General features: G+C 52.9%; 1 protein-coding gene across 2 annotated transcripts in view; it reads right to left on the reverse strand.

The window, feature by feature from the left end:
- The window catches only part of LOC140394110 (protein sidekick-1-like), a 360,429-nt gene that overhangs the window by 7,930 nt on the left and 340,453 nt on the right, over positions 1-12,046 (reverse strand). For both annotated transcript variants that reach the window (XM_072480961.1, XM_072480960.1), the window contains one exon: positions 1,183-1,312. In XM_072480961.1, the coding sequence (XP_072337062.1) occupies positions 1,183-1,312 (130 nt within the window). The remainder of the gene's footprint in view (positions 1-1,182; positions 1,313-12,046) is intronic.

Below are 12,046 nucleotides of genomic sequence, written 5' to 3' on the forward strand. Positions count from 1 at the left end.
GGATTCCCTGATTCTGGGGCTATGTCCCCAACCGGGTGTGGGAACGGTGGCTTTTTACGGCAGACAAAATGGCGTAAAACCGCCACCGATTCCCCTTTTTGCTGGGGGCTAGCATGCTGGCAGCGTAGAGCACCCGGCTTGAGCTGCCGATACGGCCCGGAGAATTGACGGGTCCGTGGCCGTGCATGTGGATGGCGGCGGCCTGCAGCGGCTGCGCTGTGCTACATGGCTGCAGCCGCTCGCGGACCCGGCCCACGAAATAGTGTTCCCCTTCGGCCGGCTCGCGCACCCCTGACGCCCCCCCCGCCCCGCACCGCAGTGCCCCCAGCCCCTGAGAAAGTCCCTCCCTTCCCGCGGATCTGCCCTCCCCCCCGACTGTGGCGGCGCTGGACTGAGTCCACAGCCACCACGCCGAGTTCCCAGCGCCGCACTGTCAGGAACTCGGCCGGTCGGGGGCGGAGCATCGGGGGGAGAGCCTCAGGCAATGGCCTGAGGCCGTCGATACGTGGCGCGGCGTACTCTCTGAGTACGATGCTCCGCCCTCGATTTGGTCGGGAACTGTGATTCTCCGGCCGATCGTCGAACGTGATTTTGGCATCGCCGACCGGAGAATCCAGCCTGTATGTCAGCAGGAAGCATGACCCGTCCTCATTTGACGTCCATACACTTCAGCAATGCATGGACGATTTTTCACCCCTGACCCAGGGTGTGCATGAACTAACTGGAGTATCCTGACAGCTGCCAGGTAACTCAGCGCCATCTGGGGTTGTATGTGGAAGCTTCCTGTTCTATATGGCTCAGTTACTGGGTGTTTTAAACAGCTGAGCAATCAGGGAACTTACTTAAAACATTAATGATGGCATTTCTTCCCCAAAATGCTGTCTCTGTTTTGCTTCTCATCTGCGCCCAAGTATTATTAAACTCCAGTAACAAGGAGGAGGAGTTTGGGAAATTGCACAGACTGTATTTGAGCAGTCTTGGAGTTACTTGTAAGAAAGCTAGACTAATAATAACTCTTTCTCCCTACAAAACCTATAGGCTGCAGCAGTTTGACACACAAAACAGAAGTATATAGTCCTGAGTATCTGAGGGCAAAAGTAACAGCCCAGCGGACTGTGCCCTTCTCTAGGCGGGCTGTTGTATGCAGGCAATAGAAGATTAAATGGAATGAGGAACATTTACCTCTGACTCCGATATTTCAGTGGGTTTCTCTGTCAGAGTGGTGCTCTCTGTTAGCACAATTCCATTGTAGTTATTACATAAATCCTCATCGGAATAGCGTAACCCTCCTGGGCTGGGCCTGGGCGGAAATCTAGCAATGCAGTGAGAGGAACAAATTAGGAATAGAAGCACCTCCGCACAGTAAAAACATTTAAAAGGTTGTTTTATGGAGTAAAATAATTAGATCAATTAAAATATAGTTTCAGATCTGAAGATCAACTTATTGCTAATATGTTAAACGGTCACTATAGACAATAATTGTTTTGTTTGGTATGCAGAATGATACGTAAATAATAGTAGCAATACATTTTTAAAAACTACTTACCTGAGAATAATGTGACAATCTAATTATCAGACTACTTAAACCAAGGAATGTGGTGTTATTCACCTGGGGTAACGCGGACTGAAACAGGATGCAGGTGAACTGTAAAGCATACACCAAACGTAGGCGTTGGTTCAATACGATTTATTGAACTTCTGTAAGAATGCACACAGCTGGCTGGGGGTTGACACTCTACTACTCTAAATGTACTAACTCTAAGTTACTAGACCAGACTAGCTCTGATCCACGTGTAGAAGGTGCTGACTGATATTTACACCCTGACTGTCACTACAGTTGTCACCAGTGGAAAGAGGCGGAGTGCTGATGCCTCGTGTGTTTTATAGTTGGAAGCCCCCCTCTGGTGTTCTGTCTGGTGATTGGTTGTGTTCTTTCCTGTATGTTGATTGGCTAACCTGGGTGTCTGTCACTGCCTGTTTTTACCTCATGATGTGCATGGGTGCATATTATGACAAGGAAGATTATACTCCATGTGAGAGGCGACATGTGTTTGTGTGTAATTTAAGCAATTAATCTGAGTCAGGTCTTGACCAGACTCTAGAGAAAAGCAACACGACATTCCATGGAGGAGATTGCGCATATACTTTGGATCTGAAATGCATGGAGAAATAGATTCCAGTGCATTGCCAAAATGGATTTCAAAAATGCTGCAAAAGAAATACAGAAAATACTGGAGCCGAGTGATATCAAGAAATAGCTGAACTTACTGAATACAGCCAAGACTCTGGGCCTTGACAATATCCTGGCTGGATTGCTGAAGACTTGTGCTCCAGAAGTGTCTGTGCCCTAGACAAGCTGTTCCAGTACAGCTGCAATATCTACCTGACAAAGTGGAAAGTTGCCTAGGTATGTCCCGCCATGTAAAGCAAGATAAATCCAATCTCACCCATTATACTTTGCAGCATTTATCAATAACTTGTTCACCAATACTCATTTTGGGTAATTCCAGGATCACTCAGTTTCAGACCATATTTGAGCCTTCATTCAAACATGAACAAACAAACTGAATCCTACTGCTGAAGTGGGATGATTGAACTTACATCAAGGTGTTAGTTGATCAAGTGTGGCATAGAGAAGTTCCAGTAAAATCAAAATCAATGGGAATCAGAGAAACATTTTCCACTTTGGAATAATACCTAGCACAAATAAAGATGTTAGTGGGTTTCAGCAACCAATTGCTGTAGGAGTTCCTTGTGGTGAACCACTGTAATAGGAGATGTAAGGTAGGACCTGCACTACAGGTTCGCCGGTAGCTCCTGCCGGCTGGCTCCGCCCACGGAGAACTGTATAAATATGTATGACCTCCAATGCCCTGCCATTTCGCCAGCTGCAGCAGGAGGCCACACATCTGACTGTAATAAAGCCACAGTTGTACCCAACTTTAGTCTTTGTGCAATTGATCGTGCATCAATTTATTAGTCAGATTTTCCACAGAATGGATATCCGAATTAAGCCCGATCGCCTGCAGCTGGATCCGCACTCGCCCGACGCCAAAAAAGACTTTACTCACTGGCTAGCATGTTTCGAGGCTTACATCAACACGGTGGACCCTGCGCCAACGGAGGCTCAGAAGATAAATGTCCTGTACTCCAGACTGAGCTCCAGTGTGTTCCCGTTGATCCAAGACGCCACGAATTACACAAAAGCAATGGAACTCCTCAAATAACACTATGCGCAGAAGACGAACACGCTCTTCACCAGGCATGTACTTTCCACCCGCTCGCAACTACCTGGTGAGTCCATCGAAGATTTCTGACGGGCCCTAATCCCACTCGTCCGGGACAATGACTGTCCGGCCGTCACGGCCGCCGAACACTCGAATCTCCTCATGCGCGATGCCTTCGTGACAGGGATTGCATCGGACCGCATCCGAGAACGATTGCTGGAAGGGGCCACGCTCGAACTGGCGGAGACGAAAACCTTGGCGCTCTCCATGACAGTCGCATCCCGTAACGTACAATCGTACCTCTCCCGCTGCGCTGCCCACCCTTCTACTCCTTCCTACCCCTCCTGGACCCCGCCGACGACCTCCTCAGCCGGGGCCCTGCCTTCGCAATACGCCTGCGTCACACGCCGATCCGCGCACCCCGGGGGTCCCTGCTGCTACTTCTGCGGTCAGCAGAAGCACCCCACCAACACTGCCCGGCCCGTACTGTTGTTTGTAAAGCCTGCAGTAAAAAGGGCCACTTCGCGGCTGTGTGCCAGGCCCGCGCAGTCGCTGCGGTCGCGCCGCTGTCGCCCCCTCCCCCACGCCAGACGCACAATGGGAGCCGCCATCTTCTCCTCCCGGGTCCATGTGCGACCAATGGGCGCCGCCATCTAGTCTCGACCCCGCAATGTGCGCACCATGGGCGCCGCCATCTTGGCCTGACCCCGCAATGTGCGCACCATGGGTGCCGCCAACTTGTCCCGACACCACAATGTGCGCACCATGGGCGCCGCCATTTGGCCTGACCCCGCAACGTGCGCATCATGGGCGCCGCCATCTTGTCCCCCACAGGGACTCCGGACATCCTGACATCGTAACCGTACACACTCGCCACCCGAAGCATCCAATGGCTACCCGCAGCTCGCTTCGATGATGCTGGACCAATCTCGCCCGCACAACCTGGCCACCGCGTCGACGACGGTTAAAATCAATGGCTACGCGACCTCGTGCCTGCTGGACTCCATGAGCACCGAAAGCTTTGTTCACCCAGATACGGTAAGGCGCTGCTCCCTCGCAGTCCACCCTGCCAATCAAAGGATCTCCCTAGCCTCCAGATCCCACTCCGTCGCGATCTGAGGCTTTTGTACAGTCACCCTCACGGTCCAGGGCATAGAATTTAGTAACTTCCGCCTCTATGTCCTTCCTAATCTCTGCGCTGCACTTCTGTTGGGCCTGGACTTCCAGTGCATCCTCCAGAACCTCACCCTCATATTCCGCGGGCCCTTACCCCCCCTTACCGTTTGCGGCCTCGCGACCCTCAAGGTCGATCCCCCCTCCCTTTTTACCAATCTAACTGTGGATTGCAAGCCCGTTGCCACTAGGAGCAGACGGTACAGCACCCAGGACAAGACCTTCATCAGGTCCGAAGTCCAGCGGCTGCTTAAGGAGGGTATTATCGAGGCCAGCAATACCCCCTGGAGAGCCCAAGTGGTAGTGGTTAAAACTGGGGAGAAACACAGGATGGTCGTGGACTACAGCCAGACCATCAATCGGTACACACAGCTCGACGCGTACCCCCTCCCACGCATATCTGATATGGTCAATCAGATTGCGCAGTACCGGGTCTTCTCAACAATTGACCTGAAATCTGCCTACCACCAGCTCCCCATCCGGAAGTGTGACCGGCCATACACTGCATTTGTGGCGGACGGTCGCCTCTACCTCTTCCTTAGGGTCCCTTTTGGTGTCACAAATGAGGTCTCGGTCTTCCCAAAGAGAGATGGAACGAATGGTCGACCAGTACGGTTTGCGGGCCACCTTTCCGTACTTAGATAATGTCACCATCTGCGGCCATGACCAGCAGGACCACGATTCCAACCTCGATAAATTCCTCCGCACTGCCACTCTTCTCAACCTGATCTACAACAAAGAGAAGTGTGTGTTCAGCACAACCCGGTTAGCCATTCTCAGCTATATAGTCCAAAACGGACTTCTCGGGCCCGACCCCAAGCGCATGCGCCCCCTCATGGAACTTCCCCTCCCCCACTGCCCCAAGGCCCTCAAATGCTGCCTGGGGTTCTTTTCCTTCTACGCTCAGTGGGTCCCAAACTATGTGGACAAGGCCCGCCCACTCATTCAGTCCACCCAATTCCCCCTTGCGGCCGAGACACAACATGCTTTCGCCCGCATCAGAGCAGACATTGGCAAGGCCGGGGTGCGCGCAGTGGACGAGTCACTACCTTTCCAAGTAGAAAGCGACGCTTCAGACGGTCGCCCTTGCCGCCACTCTAAACCAGGCAGGCAGACCCGTGGCATTCTTTTCCCGCACCCTTCATGCCTCTGAAATTCGACAATCATCTGTCGAGAAGGAGGCCCAAGCTATCGTTGAAGCGGTGCGGCATTGGAGGCATTACCTGGCCAGTAAGAGATTCACTCTCCTTACGGACCAACGGTTGGTAGCCTTCATGTTCAATAACACACAGCGGGGCAAGATCAAAAATGATAAAATCTTGCGGTGGAGAATAGAGCTCTCCACCTATAATTACGAGATCTTGTATCGCCCCGGTAAACTCAACGAGCCCCCAGACGCTTTCTCCCGAGGTACATGTGCCAGCGCACAAGTGGACCAACTCCGGGCCCTACACGACAGTCTTTGTCACCCGGGGGTCACTCGATTGTACCATCTGGTCAAAGCTCGCAATCTGCCCTACTCCGTCGAGGAAGTAAGGACAGTCACCAGGGACTGCCAGGTCTGTGCGGAGTGCAAGCCACACTTCTATCGGCCGGACCGTGCGCGCCTGGTGAAGGCTTCCCGTCCCTTTGAACGCCTCAGCGTGGATTTCAAAGGGCCCCTCCCCTCCACCGACCTTAACACGTACATTCTCAGTGTGGTCGATGAGTACTCCAGATTCGCCTTCGCCATCCTATCCCGAAATGACGTCTGCCACCGTCATCAAGGCCCTCAGCACCATCTTCGCTCTGTTCGGTTTCCCCGCCTACATCCACAGTGAGCGATGAGTTGCGTCAGTTCCTGCTCAGCAGGGGTATAGCCTCCAGCAGGCCGACCAGCTACAACCCCGGGGAAACGGGCAAGTAGAACGGGAGAATGGGACGGTTTGGAGGGCCGCCCAGCTGGCCCTACGGTCCAGGAACCTCCCAGCCTCTCGCTGGCAGGAGGTCCTCCCTGACGCTCTGCACTCCATCCGGTCACTATTGTGCACTGCCACTAATAACACACACCAGGAATGTGTTTTTACCTTCCCCAGGAAGTCCACATCCGGGGTGTCGCTCCCGACTTGGCTCGCTGCTCCAGGACCGGTCCTTCTCCGTAGGCACGTCCGACTCCACAAGGCGGACCCCTTGGTGGACAGGGTCCACCTGCTCCGCGCCAACCCTCAATATGCCTACGTTGAGCTCCCCGACGGCCGCCAAGATACTGTCTCACTCGGGGACCTGGCACCGTCAGGTTCCACCCCAACACCAATGCGCCCCCCCCCCCCCCCACCTCCCACCGCGCCGCCAATATTGACCCCACCAGACCACCCCCCCCTCCCCTTTTCCGCACAAGAGGACAACGAGGACTTCGGCACGCTCCCAGAGTTCCCCAATGACTGGCCAGCATCAGCACCGCCATCGATGCCACCTCCACCACCGCCAGCACCGACTTCGCCGCCACCGTTACGCCGCTCCCAACGAAGCACCAAAGCACCGGACCGGCTGAACCTTTGATGGACTCCGGACCGTCAACATGGACTTTTCTTTCCCTACCACTGTACATAATTGCACTAATTGTATATAGTTTCACGTCACCCCCGCCAGACTCATTTTAACAGGGGGTGAATGTGGTGAACCACTGTAATAGGGGATGGAAGGTAGGACCTGCACTACAGGTTCGCCGGTAGCTCCTGCAGGCTGGCTCCGCCCACGGAGAACTGTATAAATATGTATGACCTCCAGTGCCCTGCTATTTCACCAGCTGCAGCAGGAGGCCACGCATCTGACTGTAATAAAGCCACAGTTGTACCCAACTTTAGTCTTTGTGCAATTGATCGTGCATCATTCCTACAGACCCAAGCACTTTTAGTTGCCTCATTAATGACCTTCCCCCATCTTAAGGTCAAAGTGTTGATGTTTGCTGATGGTTGCAGTGTTTGGTTCTATTCATAATGCCTCAGATAATGAAGCAGTTCATGGCAGCATTCAGCATGAAAATATTCAGGCTTGGGCTGATAAATGGGAAGTAATATTTGGACTATACAAATGCCAGGTTGCCAGAGAGTCCACCTACCTCCTACTTCATCATCATTGAATTCTCCATCAACAACCATTGACTAAAGCTGAACTGGATGAGTCACATAGGGCGTGATTAAACCAAATGGGAACTGCGTCCCATAGCGAGCGCGTTTATAATAATAATCTTTTATTGTTACAAGTAGGCTTACATTAACACGGCAATGAAGTTACTGTGAAAATCCCCTAGTCGCCACACTCCCGCGCCTGTTCGCTTACACAGGAGAATTTAGGATGTCCAAATTACCTAACAGCACATCTTTCAGGACATGTGGGAGGAAACCGGAGCACCCGGAGGAAACCCATGCACAGGGAGAACATGTGGACTCCACACAGACAGTGACTCAAGCCGGGAATCGAACCTGGGACCCTGGAACTGTGAAGCAACAGTGCTACCCACTGTGCTACCGTGCTGCCCAGTGTGCTACCGTGCTCTGTTTCTCTGAGCTGCGAGCTCTGTGTTTCCCAGCGCTCGCAGCTCAGAGAAACACAATGCTAACGTGACTCAGGTTCGGCACGGGGTCTCAGCTGGGAACATGTGGCCGAGGCCGCACTTAATCCTGTTTTCTGCACTGAGCCCCACTCACCAAATCTCCTCAGTGCAGGGAAAGAACCAGACGGCATTTTTAAAAGGCGTCCCAATCTCTCGAGCACACAACGCGACTCCCGAATCCCCCCAAGCCCCAACTCATTGTAAGGGGTTCCTGGGTCCACCTCATGCCCCCACACGCGCACAAGGAACACTCTTGCGCGATCACTGCTGCGCAAATGCCATCATGTGGCACCTTGGCAGTGCCAGGCTGGCACCAAGGTTGCACTGCCAGGGTACTGGGCTGGCATTGCAAAGGTGCCAAGATGGCACCAACAGTGCTAAGGTACCATCCTGCCAAGACGTCATGCACCTGGGGGCCACCAATACCCATTGGTGGAGATCAGTACTGAACGGCGCTTTCCCAAGGTCTCCAAGGCAAAGGGATATATCCCAAGGACGTGGTTACCTCAGGGAACTGCATGTTAGTGTGAGACTAGTTGTCTCGCTCTAATATGCAGATTTGTCAAAAAGTGATCTCGCTCACAATGGGTGGGATTCTCATTGCGACGTCTCGTGAGGTCGCGTTAGATCTTGCAAGGCGTGGTGAGCTGGGTAGATTCCAGGACTAGGGTCTCCTATCATTTACTGACCAAATTGTACCACAAAATGCTGATGTTTGGGCGCAGCGTGGCCAGTAGATCGCGCCCATAAATATTTTGCCGACAAAAGAGATCAGAAGCTGGGTACCTGCAGCAATTAACTCACCTCCTGATTCCCCAAGGCCTTTCCACCATCTTACAAGGCAAAAATTAGGAGTGTGATTGAATACTCTGCAGTTGTCTAGACGAGTATAACTCCAACAACATTCAAGAAGAATTACACTGTCTAGGGCAAAGCAGCGCATTTGCTTAGCATCCTATCCACCACCTTAAACATTCAGTCCCTCCACCACTGGCAGTGTGGCTTGATGCAACCATCAATTCACTCGAAGACACGTGGAGAAGTAAACCGTGGTTTTAATCAGCTTAGAACTGAGCCTGCCTGTGATCGGTACAACACTGAAGGCGGCCCCGCAGGTCGATTTTTAGGGTCGCGAGGCTGCATATGGTGAGCAGGGGCAGGGGCCCCCCGAACTTAAGAGTTAGGCTCCTGAGGTTGCACTGGAAGTCGAGTCCCAAAAGGAGAGGAGCGCAGAGGTCTGGGAGCAAATATAGTTAGCGTACTCAGTGCCCTGTATCGCTAGGGTTGCAGAAGTGCACCCTTGGATTTGCACCGAGTGCGACCCAGAGGCGAGGGATATGGTTTGTTGCGTCGAGAATATTGGGAGCGAGCAGCGTCTTGCCATGTCCGGGTGAATGAAGCTCTCTGTGCTCCCGGAGTCGAAAAGGCAAGGTGTCTTGTACCCGTTAAATCGGACGGCCATTATGGAGCTCCGGAGGTGCTTAGGTCGCGACTGGTTCAGGGTGACTGTGCTGAGGTGTGGGTAGCCGGCGGCGTGATCGGAGGTGCTGGGGCGGCCCCGCGATGGCTGTCCGTGTAGGTCGTACGCGACGAGCGGCGCAGCAGATGGCGGCCAAGATGGCGGACCCCGCTGGTCGAGCGTGGCGGGCGGTGAGGAAGATGGCGTCCAAGATGGCGGCCCCCATGGATCGCACGTGACCAGCCGCGTGGGGGAGGATGGCCAAGATGGCGGCCCCCATGAGTCGCACATGTTGCGTGGAGGCGGAGTCGGCAGACACGCTGCCACCTTGCGGGGTCTGCGGACCTGTGAGTCTGTGGATCGGGTCTGTGAGTTCGAGTTCTTAGACCTGGCCAGGCAGACCTTGGCGAAGTGTCCTTTTCGCCCGCAGCTGCTGCAGTTCTCGTTGCGGGCCGGGCAGTGCAGTCGGGGGTGTTGGGACTGGCCGCAAAGGTAGCAGGGTAGCCCCCCATGATTGGCGGGCGGACGCGCGGCACAGCCCTGGGGTAGTCTCGGGTCGGGGGCCCACGAGTGGGTCGTGTGATCGGCCGGGAACACAGTAAGACTCTGAAAAGCGGCCTAGAGAGGTAGCCAGTTTTACCGTGTCGTCCAGGTCCTGGGCCCCTTTTTCGAGCAGGCACTGTCTCACATAGTTTGATTGGACCCCCGCCCCGTAAACGTCTCGGACGGCGAGCTCCATGTGCTGAGTGGCCGTAACGGCCTGGTAGTTACAGTTGCGCGCGAGGGCTTTGGTCGCGTAGGTAATCATCTAGCGACTCCCCGGGGCGCTGGCGGCGAGTGGTGAAGACGACGCGTATACCTCGTTCACAGGCCGCACATAGAGGTGTTCGAGTAGTGCGAGGGCCTCTGTATAGGAAGCGGCTTCGTCGAGCTGGACAGAAATGCGATGGCTCACCCGTGTGTGGAGGAGGCTCAGTGACGGATGGTGTAGACGACGCGGCGAGATAGGCCTTGAAGCATCAAAGCCAATGTGAAAACATTTATTTCGCCTCCGTGGCCTGTGGATCGAGTTCCAGTCGGTCAGGTTTGAGGGCTGATTCCATTGTAGTATTTTAAGCTGATTAAATTGATGCGACCATCAATTCACTCGAAGACGCGTAGAGAAGTAAACGGTGGTTTTAATCAGCTTAGAACTGAGCCTGCCTGTGACCGGTACAACACTGAAGGCGGCACCGCAGGTCAGCAGCTCTTATACTTCCTGTAAAGGGGGTGGAGCCATGGGCAGAGCCCGTACATGCCCCAACATATCCCCTGTGGGTGAAGCCACACAATGGCCCAAAGGTAGAGCCCGCAGGGTTAATAACATAACAGTGCACTGGTGAATTATCAGTAATTATACATTCACCACATGGCTGCAGTGTGCACCATCTCCAACATACACTTGCCAAGCCTTCTTTAAAGCCCTCCCAAACATGTGACATAGATCATAAAGAAGAGCAAGAGAAGTAGGCACATGGGAATATGACCACCTGCAAGTTTCCCTCCAAGTTACACTGTATTCTGACTTGGTATATATTACTGGGTCAAAATCCTGGTACTTCCTTCCTAACAGCACTGTAGGTGTGCCGACAGGGACTGTAGTTTGAGAAAGCAGCTCACCACCACCTTGTCAAGGGCAATTAGGGTTCAGCAATACATTTTGGTCTTGCTAGTAATACCCACATCCTGTAAACAAATAAAAAGAACACAGGCAGCATCTGTGGGGAGAGATAAACAAATGTTTCAGGCTGATTAACTTTAGCCAGAACTATTGCCTGACCTGATCACAGCTTCAGATGGGATCTGAAATCTCAGCTTCCTGACAGTGGGTTGAGTTTAAGGGATTGACTTGGTGACGTCTCAGCAACAGGTTAGTGCTCAGCATCCAGTACCAGCAGGCTTGGGCACAAGTAGCACAAGTGGATAGCACAGTTGCTTCACAGCTCCAGGGTCCCAGGTTTGATTCCCCGCTGGGTCACAGTCTGTGCGGAGTCTGCACGTTCTCCCCGTGTCTGCTTGGGTTTCCTCCGGGTGCTCCGGTTTCCTCCCACAGTCCAAAGATGTGCAGGTTAGGTGGATTGGCTATGATAAATTGCCCTTAGTGACCAAAAAGGTTAGAGGGGTTATTGGGTTATGGGGATAGGGTGGAAGTGAGGGCTTAAGGGGATCCGGGCAGACTCGATGGGCCGAATGGCCTCCTTCTGCACTGTATGTTCTATGTTCCCTATTTTGCAACATATGAATACTCATTAAATCACAACTTCTCCAATTTAAGGTAGACCTTCACTTTATTTTTCTCTCTCCAGATGCTGCCACATCTACTCAATATTTCCAGCGTATTTTTTTTTTTAATAAACATTTTATTGAGGTATTTTTGGTATTGTAACAACAACATAATAAACAATGTACATGAAACTATAAACATAGTGCAAAAGCCATCTTCCTCCCTTACAGGTCCCACCTTTATTAACCCCCTACTCTAAGCTAAAATACCCCCCCGCCCCCCCCCCCCCCTCTTTTGCTGACGATTAATTTTCCACGAAGAAGTTGACGAAC

Source organism: Scyliorhinus torazame, chromosome 17 (genome assembly GCF_047496885.1).
Source record: "Scyliorhinus torazame isolate Kashiwa2021f chromosome 17, sScyTor2.1, whole genome shotgun sequence".
Taxonomy (NCBI): domain Eukaryota; kingdom Metazoa; phylum Chordata; class Chondrichthyes; order Carcharhiniformes; family Scyliorhinidae; genus Scyliorhinus; species Scyliorhinus torazame.